This window comes from Melopsittacus undulatus, chromosome 5, assembly GCF_012275295.1.
Source record: "Melopsittacus undulatus isolate bMelUnd1 chromosome 5, bMelUnd1.mat.Z, whole genome shotgun sequence".
Lineage (NCBI taxonomy): Eukaryota > Metazoa > Chordata > Aves > Psittaciformes > Psittaculidae > Melopsittacus > Melopsittacus undulatus.
In genome coordinates, this window is record NC_047531.1 from 19079713 (window position 1) to 19093829 (window position 14117).

The 14117-nt window shown below is 38.4% G+C and overlaps 1 protein-coding gene across 15 annotated transcripts in view; it reads right to left on the reverse strand.

Moving 5' to 3' along the window:
* Positions 1-14117, reverse strand: part of CADPS2 (calcium dependent secretion activator 2) — a 306360-nt gene that overhangs the window by 155178 nt on the left and 137065 nt on the right. For all 15 annotated transcript variants that reach the window (XM_031046299.2, XM_005146086.3, XM_005146087.3 and 12 more), the window contains exon 7: positions 5715-5826. In XM_031046299.2, the coding sequence (XP_030902159.1) occupies positions 5715-5826 (112 nt within the window). The remainder of the gene's footprint in view (positions 1-5714; positions 5827-14117) is intronic.

Consider the following 14117-nt stretch of genomic DNA (forward strand, 5'->3'; position numbering starts at 1 on the left):
CCCCATCTGCTGTTCTGCTGCTGTCAGAAGAAAATGCAGCTTTCAAAAGGGACCAAGGAAGCTAAGAGGCAAGCAGACTTGCAAGCTGTAAGTACAGTGGAGAAAAAGCAGGAGCCAAGATAATCACTTTTCCCCCTACCCTCCCCACCTGAGCTGAGTTCAGTTTCAGCCAACTCATGTCCTCGGATCCCTCTCCTCCTCATCCCCTACTTCTACCAAAAAACATGATATTCAAGAGCTGAACCCAAGCATGGGAGTTATCCAGTCTTTTGAGCCAAGTATTTGAGATGAGACAGATTTTACAAATTGGGTTGGTGTTAGACACATTTTGAGATCTCAGACCTTGGGCACCAAACCTTGGTAATCATGGCAAATCTGAACAGACAATGCTGAGTTCTGGCTCCCTGTCACAAGCAAAAAAGATGAAAAGTGAAGGTCTAAAGCTGCTCCTTAATGCCCTGGCTGAGAGGCAGATGTCACAACATGCTGTTACAGAAAGCCCTTATCTTGCCTTCAGTACAGCTCACACCACACAACCTCAAAGAAAAAAAAGTTGCAGCCCATCAGCAGTCTCTTCTTCATAACACAGTGCTGGCCATCTTCAAGAAGCAGAACAAATCCTCAACTTTTCCCCATCCCCAGGGAGGTGCCTGATACCTGGGGCTGTCCTGGTGTCCCTCATCCTGTCCTGCTCCCTCTCATACCAAGGAGTTGCTGCTGCTTTTGGCACCCACCTTTCTGTCTTTTCTTTAAACTGTATGGTCTCCAGTGAGAAAGACAGAAGACTGAGACAAAAGAAGTTGCCATGCTTGATTGTGCTACAAATGGTGCTTCAAATGAGTGCTTTTTGCCATTGACCAAACCCACAATTTCTTTTTATCTTATTCCATACCTAGGATAAAAAATTTTAGCCTGAACACTTAAGGTCTGACAAAGTTACAAGTAATTGAGGACTGATTCCTGTGTCACATGGCCTCAATCATAAGCAGCATTGTTAGCTTTGTTCAGAATAAACAATACACTCATGGTCACACAAGAAACCTCATGATGAACTGAAGAAACCAAGTTCTCTAACTCCCATGCTCTGCCAGAGACACTTCTAGCTCAATTAATGATTATTTAAAACTATGAAAAACAGCAAGTGCCTGACAGATAAGATCATATGCTCCCTGAACTGCACTTGTTGAAGATTTTTCAAACAACAGGACTAATTGATTCTATGGAAGGCTTTTTCTTTCATGTTTTAAAATGTAGTGATTTCAAAAGATTCCAGTACAAGCAGAGAGGACAGGCAAATTCCATGTTATGAAATAAGCCCCTTTATTATTTGGCACATGCAAATTTATGATTCAGGTCATTGTCTCAGCAAAGATAGTAGGGAAACTTCCTAGTTTAATACACTTTGTTTTACTGATTTGGAAATAGCATTATAGACTAACAATTATTGAAACTGGTTTGGGATAGGAAACTGATGACCGGTAACAGTGGAGAGACCTTATAATGCTGCAGTGTTTGTGTAACTCTGGCCCCAGCCTTAGGGTATACGTACCAGTTCTTCTATAGAAATGTCTACCGACTCCTCTCAAGTCACCTTCTCCCCTGACTTGAAAGTTTGGAGCTGTTCTGAGTTATGTCAGCCCCTTGCCCAAAGACAGGTTAATGCCAGAAAGCCAGAAGCTGCTGTCAGTGTGGCAAGAAATGAAGTTCCCTTGAACACCCCAGCAGCAGCCTGCCAAGCAGAGTACCACACTTATGTCCTCTTAGTTCTAGTCAAGTCACAATGCACTGCTGCCAGGAAGATGAAGCACAAGCAGCTCAAGGAAGGGACAAGACTGGAGGCAGAAGTGGAAGGATGGCTCTCCTGAAAGTAACTCCCTTAGAAAAGTTCTCACATAGGGAGCTGCTAAAGAAAGGATTAATAAGAGCCTGATTGCCAGGAGAGTTTATGTGCACTTTACACAAGCCCCATCATCCCTTCCAGCCTGTTTTTCTATGACTCTATGACCTCACCTATTGAGTGATCTCTTGCTTCTCAGCTACGATTGATTGCATTACAGCTGAAACACTGGGAGAAGGCTTTGGGTAACAGGTGGTTAAAAAGAAACGAAAACTGAACAGACACATGGTAAAAGAGATAGACTGTTACTGACAAAGAATAGGGAAGCCTTTGCAATTTCTGCCATCAAGGAACCTCTGCCGATGCTGCCACTGAACACTTACCTTAACAGATTTTAGCAATTGATAAAAATTCCTTCACAAAGAGCCTTTCCCCCAAATCTAAGAAAGAGCATGCCCGAATGAAAAATGCCTCAAGAATTTAACAAGAGGCATTCTCAAAGAAGCTACTGAAAAAACCCTGTTAGTGTGGAAATAACACACTCAGCCAGACATAGCAGGATGCTGACAGGCAGACTGCTCCGGGAGCAAGACAAAAGGGGGAAGTGGAAGCAATCTCTTATCATTTTCCAAACTTAAAAGACAGAAAAACTCCATTCTGCAAAACCTCAGTCATTTCGATATGTGATGGAAAAGCACATTCCCCAGCATGACAGGCTTTAAATTAACATATTCACAGTATGAAATTGTCTCTGCTCAGCGGCTCTTCGAACGCAGCACAGAAGATAAACAACATGCCCAGTGCAGTCAGCATTCAGAAACTAAGCAATCATGTGAGTACAGGTACGTAGCCAGTGCAGCTATTTTATCATGTCTTTAAATCAAATGCAGAGTAACAGCACTAAAGAAAACCACCCATAACTGCACAGCTAATTATTCCTGGCTGCAGCTGACTGTGACAAGCAGGTTGTGAGACAATAGTCCCCTTCTAATTGAATAGTTGGAGCAACAAGGCTGAAAAAATCTTATATTCATAAAGTATCAGCAATCAACCACCACCTGCCGTTCTCACATTGTGTTCACATGTGTGCTAAGCAACCACAATGGCTGTCACTTTGAATTACTAGGTTTGAACATCTTCATACACAAAGTACTGAACAAGGAAAAGTGGTGTCAGATCCCCAAGTTTCAGAAACCATCAGGTTGGTTTTTCAGAGGTATTTACACCAAATTCTGGAGGCTTCTTCATGCTTCCTTAGTTGTTGCACGTACAAATGCAAACATCAATTCTGCCTTCTGTCTGCATATACAAAAATTACAGAAACGGCCAGATCAGTGTCAGTCACATAGAAACTGTACCACATTTCAAAGATTTTGGATAAAGTAGGTCCCTAACATTTCCTCATTAGAAGAAACACAGCTTGAAAGATGCAGCCTGCCTCACTTTCTAGAAGTTAAATTCAGTGTTGACTGTATGTTGAGGTCTGCACAACCACAGACACAGACTGCAACTCAGGAAGCTCATGTTCTGCAGAACCCAAATCAAAATAACATCCTTTCCCCTCCTGTGCAGCAGCACACGTCTCCATTTCTTCTTTCAGTTTATGGAGAACAGAAAATAAAGGTTAAGATTTTAGTTGTTTTTTGTTTTGTTTTGTTTTTTTCTTTAAACACTTAAAACAGTGGGGAGCCAGAAGAATACCTCACAGTAAGAAAAACGTTCTCTCAGCATTGACAACTGGATTTATTTCTGCCTTTTTAGAGGAAAGGAACAATATCAGACAAGTGATGAAGTAAGTACTCTTCCTGTTAGTTAAGCACGTCTTAAATGCCTTGAAGGAAGAACATGTTAAGTACAGACAACATCCCTTCTCTTGCTTGGTGCTTATCTGGTAACTTCAGCAGAGGCCAAGCAGCCCCCAGACTCTGCTTCCCAACAGGGAGTATATAAAGCTGTAAGTATGGTCTGCCTTCTTTACTGAAAGCACAAACCTGCATCCCTTCTGCTCTACCACGACCTAGTTACTTCTGAAAATCAGCAGCGCCTCCTCCTGAAACTAAAGAGCTGCAGTGGCCTCATACTGAGATCAGGGACTACATCTTAAATTCAGAACTGTGAGAGACTGCCATGGACTGATGGGGTCAAAGGAAACGCCTTCTCCTCTACAACTCTTCAGAAACCTTTGCTGGCTCTACATTTCACACCTTAGATTTGTGCTCATAAAAAGCTGTTCCTTTAGTGGCAGACTTAAACCCTTTGGTATGTGATGAAAGTTCAAAATTCAAATCATGTATCTCGATGTCTCCATCTATTTCTAATTATAGATTAAACAGAACAAAACCTTCACAATGACCCCAGGGTATGGGAACTGCAAACTTCAATAATGTAGAAAAGCAGTATCAGGTCAAGACACATGCGTTGAAGAATGTACTTGACAGATGGGAATTAATGTCCACAGTAAATTACCTCAGAAGGGGCAGGATTGAGTTGAATTTTTAGGTAGAGAAAAAAGTACCAGCAGAAGTATCTTCAGGCCTTTCCAGAGCATACCAAACCTCACTGAATCAGAAGCATTCCTGCGAATCACTGCAGTGTACTGATCAGGCACGAATGTGTCAAACTTTATGAAACTTACCCAGTGAGATCCTGCATCTTTTCAAAGGTTACCTGAATTTAAATCTCTAAAACCTGAAAACAAAGCCATCAACAACAAAACAAGTTTTTGAAAGGTAAAATGTATACCATGAGTACACACAGTACCTTGAAATTACTTTGTAAAAAGTCTGTCAAATATTCTTCCAATCTCCCTGAAGCTAGCAACTATCACTCTCATATTAACCAGAGACTGGAAAGATTCTCCCTTCTCCTGAGTTGTGTGTCTACCACCAGCTGCTGGAAGGTGTCTGTCAGCAACCCCGGGTACTGCTAGACCTGGGAGGTGAAAACAGGCTGACACACAGCAAAAGTGCCCTTTTTCAATTGTTTTCCAGTGCTATGCATTGTACATAAGGTCATTGTTGGAGGTTTATGTTTTACTTACTTACTTTTTACAAAAGGTGTTTTTTTGGCAAGGAGAGGGCTAGGCATTTTTGGTAAATACCTAATGTATTATGAAATATAAAATCAATATCCATGCATCTCTCAGGTTTGCTATGCCCAATCTCAGCACAAGCTTTAATGCAAGGGGAAAAAAAGGTGATGGACTTTGTCCTTTGTTATGAGGGGAGTGAAAAACCAGGAATAAGTCATGATTTAATTATCTAATTCTGGTACAAACTGCCAAATCTCAGAGCACCTGATAAAAGCATGCAGACTCTCTGCTGAAGGGGAGTAAGAATCCACAACAGAAACAGAAGACAGCTCTTCTCTCCCTCACTTTTCATGTATCTTTATCTCTGGGAAAGCTGGATCAGACTTCAACAACAGTGCAGTGAGCTCAGCCCTAACCCCTCTCCATTAGCAGTTTTTATTTTCTCTCTCTCCCCTTGCCACTCCCAACCAAGAAAGGAAAGTTATTACCTTCTTTAAACTGGTTTGACCAGCTGTCAAACAGATGTGTCATGAGGCAGCCAGGAGTGGGAAGGGTGAAGCAGCAGGGAAAAACAAACCATCTGGGGCCAAAGGATACAGTTAAGGAAAAGACTATATTCAATAACAGACATCTGAAATGTTTCCATTCTTCAAATTAATTTAAATTTAAAAACTTTTTAACCTCCAGTCCTAGAAACTCTTAGAAAAAAAAGCACTGTTTGGTACAAATGCAGTAGAACAGGTGCTATACTGAACACCTTATACCAGTTTATGGCATGTTTTAGCAATATTCACATTTCTATGCATCATTTCTCACATATTTCTCATGTCTACACATAATACTCACTCTTCCCAGCTCTTTATCTTCAAGTGCCAGCACCCCGGTGCTTTCTGTAAAGAGCTTTACTTTAACAACAGGACGAGGGTGAGTAGTGGTGAAATCCCCTTGAGTGCCCCACCTGCAACAAATAAAATAACAGAATTTAAGTGGGGCTGAGGACAGGCCTGAGAGTGATAAGACTGTAATCTTTTGTACAGAGTATTTATCAATGCACTCCTAGAACTTAATTTCCAAACTTTTTTGGGGAGAGGGTAGGATAGAGAGAGCAGGTTTATATTTGATCATCCAAGATGAAATATCTACATGGGACAATTGGTTTTTCACTATAAGAAGCCAAATCATGTTTTATTCTGTATGACTTTTGTCATAAAAGTCATAGATTAGTTAATGACAAAACCCCCAAAGAGAGATCTTTGTTCTATTAAACATCCCTGGCAGTGTTCAAGGCCAGGCTGGACAGAGCCTTGGGTGACATGGTCCAGGGTGAGGAGTCCCTGCCCATGGCAGCGGAGTTGAAACTTGATGATCTTAAGCTCCTTTCCAATCCTAATTATTCTATGATTCTGTATGATTCTATGTTCACTATCATGTGCACACAAGTCAAATTAATTCAGCAAAGAATCATCTCTCAATTCTAAAAAAAAATACATTTAGTTTACCAAACAGCACAGAAATTAATAAGAGACTTGATAAGACTTTATGTTTTATGAGACGTTACAACTTAGTAAAAGCATGTAGGAAAAATGTAAACATGAACACAAAAAAATTGAGAAAACAAATGTGATTTATGAGGGTGACTACAACTCTGCAAGACAATTATTGCCACAAGGCTTCATGCTTTTAGAGAAACTAAATACAGAAAACAAACTTGGATTTTTCTTTGAAAGAGCATCTCTTATCTCAGTTAAGACACTTGCTTTGTCAGCAAATTAGATTGCAACTTCCTCCAACAAGCTATTCCATTTCCCTAAAGAAGTGCATGGTACTCATTGCTTTGATGACACTAATTTTGATTATGCTACTAGGCACAACCAAAACACAAATAAAAGTAAGTGCAGCCCCAGTTTCTCTCCTTTTATTTCCAGTAGAGACATTAAGATTAGCAGAAACTAAAGAAATAGTGAAAAGAGGTAGCCTGAAGAATATGCTCTGTAAAAGTATATATTACTACAAGCTAAAAATCTCAGAGCCTCATTTACAAAAGCAGTTATTTTTATTCTACATCCAAGAATGATTTACACAGTGTCTGCATTGTTGGAAAATGAACATATATGGTAGCAATCCTCCAGCAGAAGGGATTTAATAGAAGAAAGTCCTTCTCTAACATGTGTTAGAGACTCCAAGAGAAAGTCATAGGTAACTGAAACAAGAGGTTTAGGAAAGCAGTGGCTCTGTATAAACCAGGTGGCTGAACACATGCCATACTACAGAAGTAAGGCTCACTGAAAATTAACTGAACGTTATGTTACATTCTCTCTGCTTTGTCTGGATTAGACTGATGCTCACTTCCTGTCTGTGGTGGATGTAACCCTAGCCTTAGCCAAAGTAGTAACTGAAACTGGGACTCTGACATAAAATTACCTTCCCAAGTGGGAGAAAATCTGTTTTGTGATCTGATGAGAGATGCTGCAGTTGCAGGACAGGACAATACCCAGCCCTGATGCTCTTCCCAGTGACACTCCCAGAGGTAGGTTTTATCACAATACAGAAATGAGATTTCCAAGGAGAAAGCATCTTCATAAAGGATGAGATATTTGTACCTTTAGTCTTTCCCCCCCGATCCAGCTACTCAGGAAGAATGCTGCCTTGCAATTGCAAACACAATCTAAGCACTTTGTTAGCTGCTCTCTCTCAGGCACTAATATATTCATCCCTGAGCATCCAGAGGCCTTGAACAGTGTACACTGCAATGGACAGGATAACTCAAATAATCAAGGGCATTTCCTATTAAAATAACAAAACAAACCCCTCTCTGCAAAGATCTAGTGCTAGCATTAACTCACAGAAAAAAAAGAAATCAAAGAAACCCAGCCTGTCACTGAGCAGTAGGTATGTGCCACAGCATGTGCTGGGGTCTGGGCACCTCAGCATCTGGTTCCAGGACCTCCCCAGAAAGTGGTCCAACCTTCCTGGGAGACACACACACTGGTTCCATTTCTGCAGGACAGAGCAGGGAGGGAGGGATGGGACACACCTGAGCCTTGCCCAGGGAGCCTGGCAGAATATGCTGCTTCTCTCATTGAGATGAACAATGAGAGACTGATGCAGATGGGACTAACATGTAGTCATCACCTTTTGTTGGCACTCCTGTAGTACTAGAAATCATCTTTAACACAGATCTGATCACTAGCCTTGAATGACATCTTTCTTGTACCCCTTATTCCATCTGCAGCATTAAATGAAAATCCTTGGCTGAAAAGCAAGTCTGAACCAATTCCTAAAGCTTAATGTTCACAGTGCAAACATTCCATGCCTTTATCTTCACCCTCCTGGCTGATCAGGACTTCAGCTGACTCTCATAACCTCTTATGACCATAACACTGGAAGCAAGTTATCTGCTAGAGCAGATGGGTCACAGATCTTACTGCCTAGACTTTTATCACAATTTCTCAGGAAAGAACGCATGAGGAATCAAGTTTGGTTAGAAAAGGCAAATCTAGGATTGTATTCTTTTGCAAGATGCTTACTTGCGGGCATCTGGTATTTCTCTCAGCTGCCAATACCACAGCAAATTACACAAGGCTCATAGCTCATTTCTTTATGCATTGTGGATTACTAGAACATAAACCCTGTTTCTGCAGGAGTTTTGTGTTGTGTAATCTGTAATCAGAAGTTAGGAGAAAGCAGCTGAATAGAAGCAATATCGTTTACGTTAGTTTGCTTCTTCCAAGAATCATAATCGTATGAAAAACCCAATAATCCAACAGAAACTGAGTTTATCTATGTGTTGTACATTTAAAAGCATGTTATTACATATGCTACTAGTACATCAGGCACTAACTGAAAAGGAAGTCAGATTAAGTGTAACTAAAATGTGTAATATCAAATTCCCAGCTGTAGGCTCACCCATATGGACAGTGCTATTATTAAAAATTTTCCATTTGCATTTGTCTGTTTTCACAGTACAAAATTAAGTGCAAAATGGCCTTACTGTGTGTATTCTGCACTCTCAGCACCTATTAATAAACTTCTGTCTTGTTAAAAACAAAATTCTGAGCTATAAAGATTGTGCCACGAATATATCAAGGTACCAGACACTCAGTATTTATTAAGGGTTATCCAAAACAGGGGGTAGACTGATTAAAGCATGCAGGTATACATAAACCAGCCTATTTTGAAATACACTTTGCGGTTCTGGAATAAAATCGTGTTGGTGCTCAAAATCTGACAGCTTTCAATTCCCCTCCAGCTATTTCTTTTATAACATCTTGTCAGACTCCACTCAACAAATTAACTCTGTTTTTTCTGTTTATGAACAATACTTTGCCTTAACCAAATTCCATTGAAAGACATATCACATTTCAGCATCTCTATCTCAGAAGATAAAAAGATATACCAGATTTTCAGTGTACAGATCACCTTAAAATTACTTATAGCAGAATTGCAAACAACAGTTTTGGAGAAGCTACTGTCCCACATCATCTGTGACTAAGAACTCTGCAAGTAATCAATCCTATATATAATGCAAAATCATAAATACAGCTTACCTAGCCAATAAATAGGAATTTACTGAATTATTTGTTATTTCCACTATAAAATTCTGTCAACTTTCTCCATACTTCTTGTGATTTATTCTACAATTATATGTCTGTCCAGTGGGCTGTTTAGTTTAATTGCGAAAAATAGGTTAGGTTACCTAATAATTCACCAGTAATTATTATTACACAAATCTTGACTGCCATTACTGTAATTTCTTATATACATTTCTAGATTTTATGTGCCAATCTAATTATATCCACTTGGTTTCTCAAAAATTTAACATTTTTCTTCCATAACACATTTGTCTTTTGTCAAATGTATTTATTAATACCTATTGAAATGCTAGTATTTCCTGTTCTCACATCTGCTTAATCTCATTAAAGTAGCTGTAGTGGAACATTTCCTTTCAATTTGAAAGCTAAGCTGTTAGATATAGATCAGACAAATCTGTATTTTTCTTTTAAGGTTGGGGTTGCACCTTGACATTGTCCTGGAGAAAATACAGCACTTCTCAGAAGTATCTTTCTGACAAGCTGATTAAAAGTCGACCAGTACACAAAAGACTGTTTGTATTATTCATAAGATTGAGTAACTTTTATTTGTTCAACTGACTGACCTTTTGATGGTTTTTAAGTAAGAACTAAATATGTAGACACCAAAATTTGAGTACAACATAAGGAAAAGTTACTTTATATTTTGACAGCAATAACAGATATTTTCTACAAGATAATACATCCTACAGGTGCCTTTCACTTTGGAGTACAAGGGAGCATGTGAACCTGTAGGTTGCAACTTGATTTTCTGTGAAAAGAGAAGGAAGATATACGTGCCATTTTGATCTCATTTGAGTCAAAGTGTGTTTCAGGCAACTTATTTCAAGCTTACTCTGCTATGGAGATAGTGAACTGTGTAAATAGAGCCAGAAGGAAGAACAGGCAAGTTAATTCACCTAATTTCTTCAATAGCCATTTACAAAAAGTGTATCTTTAATAATTTTTAACACAATAGAAAAATTTAATGCTTTATGTTTGCAATAGCATATGTTTGAACTACCAAATGTATGTAAACAATGAAAAACAGGAACGGAGTCATTGCCACAGATTTGTGGTGTTCACATTGAATTAAAAAACACCCATTATAATATTTTCATTTATTTTAGACCTTGGTAGAGGAGTAATCAAAAGTAACAATAATTTCAGTGCTGCATGCTACAGTGTCACTGACTCATTAAGCACAGCCTAGGTAGCATATTAGAGGCCTCTAAACCTACCAACTTCAAGCCTAAAAGAAACCAAATCCTGCCTCTTCAGGCTCTCATTTTGCCACATCATTTTCCTTTGTACACATTATTTTTCTGCTTTCATCTACTCATTACTATAGAAACTGCAATGATTTGACGTTTGATCATCTTCAACCATAAGCCCCAGTCTTTCCAACATATTTACACTGCTGTCAGAGGTACGTGTGCTGATATTGTAATTAGTGACAGACTCCTTTGCCAAAGTTGATTTCTCTTCACTACAAAAGTATCCACTACCAGCAAAGATGTGGATTTTTATTTCAGTTAATGATTTATCACTGTGTCACAGAACCGTCTCTAAGGAAATTTATTTTTCTACTTCATTTTGGAACACATTTCATATGCTTGAAACTGCAGCAAATTTCTCTCTGAGGTTTTCACTCTAATAATTGTCTCTGTTAGTCAAAACTTTTCTTTATAAGGTCTTAAATCCCCAGTCTTCAATGGGAGTGAATGCTTTAAAATTTATTATTCTAAGCAAACATCTAGATATTTTATTTCATCCCTATTTATTGGAACATTTTCTTTCTGACAAAATAGCAAGTCCACAGAACTTTGCACCATCAGGAATTGATTGTCCTCAGCCATTCAGTAATAGTCTCCTTTTTGAAATCAATATCAGTATCCAAGGATCTCTTTCATGCTTCCTTTTGCATCTTTCTGGGTTTCACTCTTGATTTAAATCTACCTCAACTGGCTTCTTAATACCTCATTAAATCACCTTAAGAGGTCTTCTACAAGAGTTTTCTTATTTCCTATTCATCCACACAGAGATGAGCTACAGAGCTGGAGTGAGCAGGAAGATGCACCAAAATCAGTTTGTTAGGCATCCGACTGCTCTGCAGGACTAAGATTTACCAGCACTTCATATTTGCACATTGTGGAGCTGGACTGAAAATGCAATGTTGAGGTCTTTATAACATCTCCATGTCTCGACTATTTCAAGAATCTGTTTCAACTTTGTTATTTCTACTTTGCTTAGAAACATACTTTAACTTTAGAGAAATAAGCATCTATAATCCTCAGGTTAGAAATCATACTCACAGTACAAGTCATGAGATGGAAGGCCAGGAAACAAAAAAGACAGATGACACAGCTCCTCCCTGACACATCTGACTACAGTGATACTTCAGTCTAGTTCAGAACACCTTAAATCCAGGTCTGAAACATTCTGCTACTTGTGAAGTATTGTGCGAATGTGGAATTTATGAGGTATTGCATATTAGTAACTACGACTGAATATATACAGATGGAGAGAGTAAAAAAAAGTAAGATGGCAAGCAAGCCGCTGTAGCAGCAATGCAAGTTACTCCACAGCAATCTAACAATAAATCTCTCATTTAATGAGAAGGCTCCATTCAGCCAAACAAAACTAGAGTTAAATCCATACTTATCTGATTTTGGCTTTTTTATGGAGTTTCCCAAAGAGAGTATTAGTTGGTACTAATTGCTGCTAGTTCTTCTCCACTAATAATTGGACAAATGTTGTAAGCATCTCCTTTTCTCTTACAAGCACAAAAATACCCATCTGTCTGGCAATGACTGACACCAGGATGAATCATGGCCTCAATGCTAACAGCTGTCTCATACAATCCAAAGGCATGTTTATTTTCTGACTTCTGTGCATCTTACAAAATAATATGAACATTCCATCTTCTCCCTTTAATGAAAGCTATTGAAAAAGGATGTCAAAATGTTACTGCAGAAGCAACAGAAGTTTGTTATGCAGCATCAGGGATTTAATAGGGCAATGATTATTACTTGTGTGCTATATTACAACCATTATCTTTACTTTCATATATATATTTATATATTTTTATATATATATATGTATATGTATACTTTCTGCATTACATCAGTGGAGTTTGGAATTCATGTTTGAAACCACAAAGGAAAGAGTTTGCTTGTACCTTTTTATAATGCTTATAATGGGGTTTAGGTTGCAAAAAAATTAGGTATATTTATTTGAAAATTGGTCATTATTTTGATGGACATGCAAGAAGCATTATTTCCTCCATCAGAGCAAGCACATTAAACTGCAGCTGAAAAGTAATGCATAAAGAAAGTCTGAAACTCATCTTTTATGTGTCTTAACTGTTCTTCCCTGTGTTATTGTGATTCTCCTGTTTTATGCAGAAATCTTGCAAAGAACTGCAGATTCGTTGCTTTTTAATCCATACTATAAAAATATTGTCGCTTTGCATAAAAACTTCCAGGCTGTCAGCTAGTGAAGGAGCATTAAAATAGTAATGGTTTTAGCACACCAAAATCTTCCTAAAACTACAAAATATATATATGTGAGAAAGTCCTACAGAGATGGATGACAGTAAGAAGAAATACAGAAAAAAAGGGAAGTTTTGTATAAGGTTGGAAGGCCATGTAATTGTCTGCACCACTTTTCATTACACCCAAGCAGGGTCCACAATACTGATCCTCTCTCTCACCCTTTTTTTCTCTTTTACCATTTTTCATTTATTTCCAACTTTATGGGAACTTTTGACTCAGCACACTAGCAGTTTGAAATGCAGACTAGTAAGCTATCTCTTGAGCACTTCCCTTATAGAAAAGTTGGGTGTTCAGCACCTGTACCTGCATATATAAGTAACCCGGCATTCAATTTCTGACTGCATTGTCGAGTCACTGTCCAATCTAGTCATGCAGAAAAAAATTATATATTTCCTCTCCATCATGGACTCACCAGAAAAGTTAAAACCTTTTGGGGTGGTTGTTACAAAACATTGGCAACCCTTTCTTAGAACTGTGCTCTGAAGAACTGAAAGTTCCAAATGGATCCTCTACTTTGGCAAACGCAAGGATAAAGCGTTTTGATGAATATGCTGTATTGTAAAGCCCCTTTAGCCTAGACTAATATGAAAAGAGGAAAAGAATAACCTGATCACATGGTGTTTTATCAGGGTTGACTTTTGGCAAATATAACTTTGAAATAAAGAATTAACAGAGCTCAGAATTCTACCCATTTATGATGGAGCTAATGAGTAAGGCACAATAGTGTATTTCTTTTTAAACATAAAACATTTTTAGAATCTGAAAAAAATGACTTGCTAATAAAAGCGAAATTATGAATAGTTTTTCTTCAAAAACGTGTCTAATGCAAACCTGAAAGGAAAACCAAAAGATGGGTTCAATGCATAATAAGCAACTAAGTGAAAACATTCATTTAGATTTTCTATGCTGAAAATCAGGAAAGTGCATTCTAACACTACAGAATGTTATTATGACAAGTATTGTCATCACAAGCATAAACTGGTATGAATAAATTATTACTTAGCCTTGCTTTCCCATCTGACTTTCAATACAGGCAACCAAGACAAGTCAGAGTGAAGATTTTAAGTGGTGTATAACAAGGCTGACACACTGCTAAGTCCTGAGAACCACTGCTACATATTGTG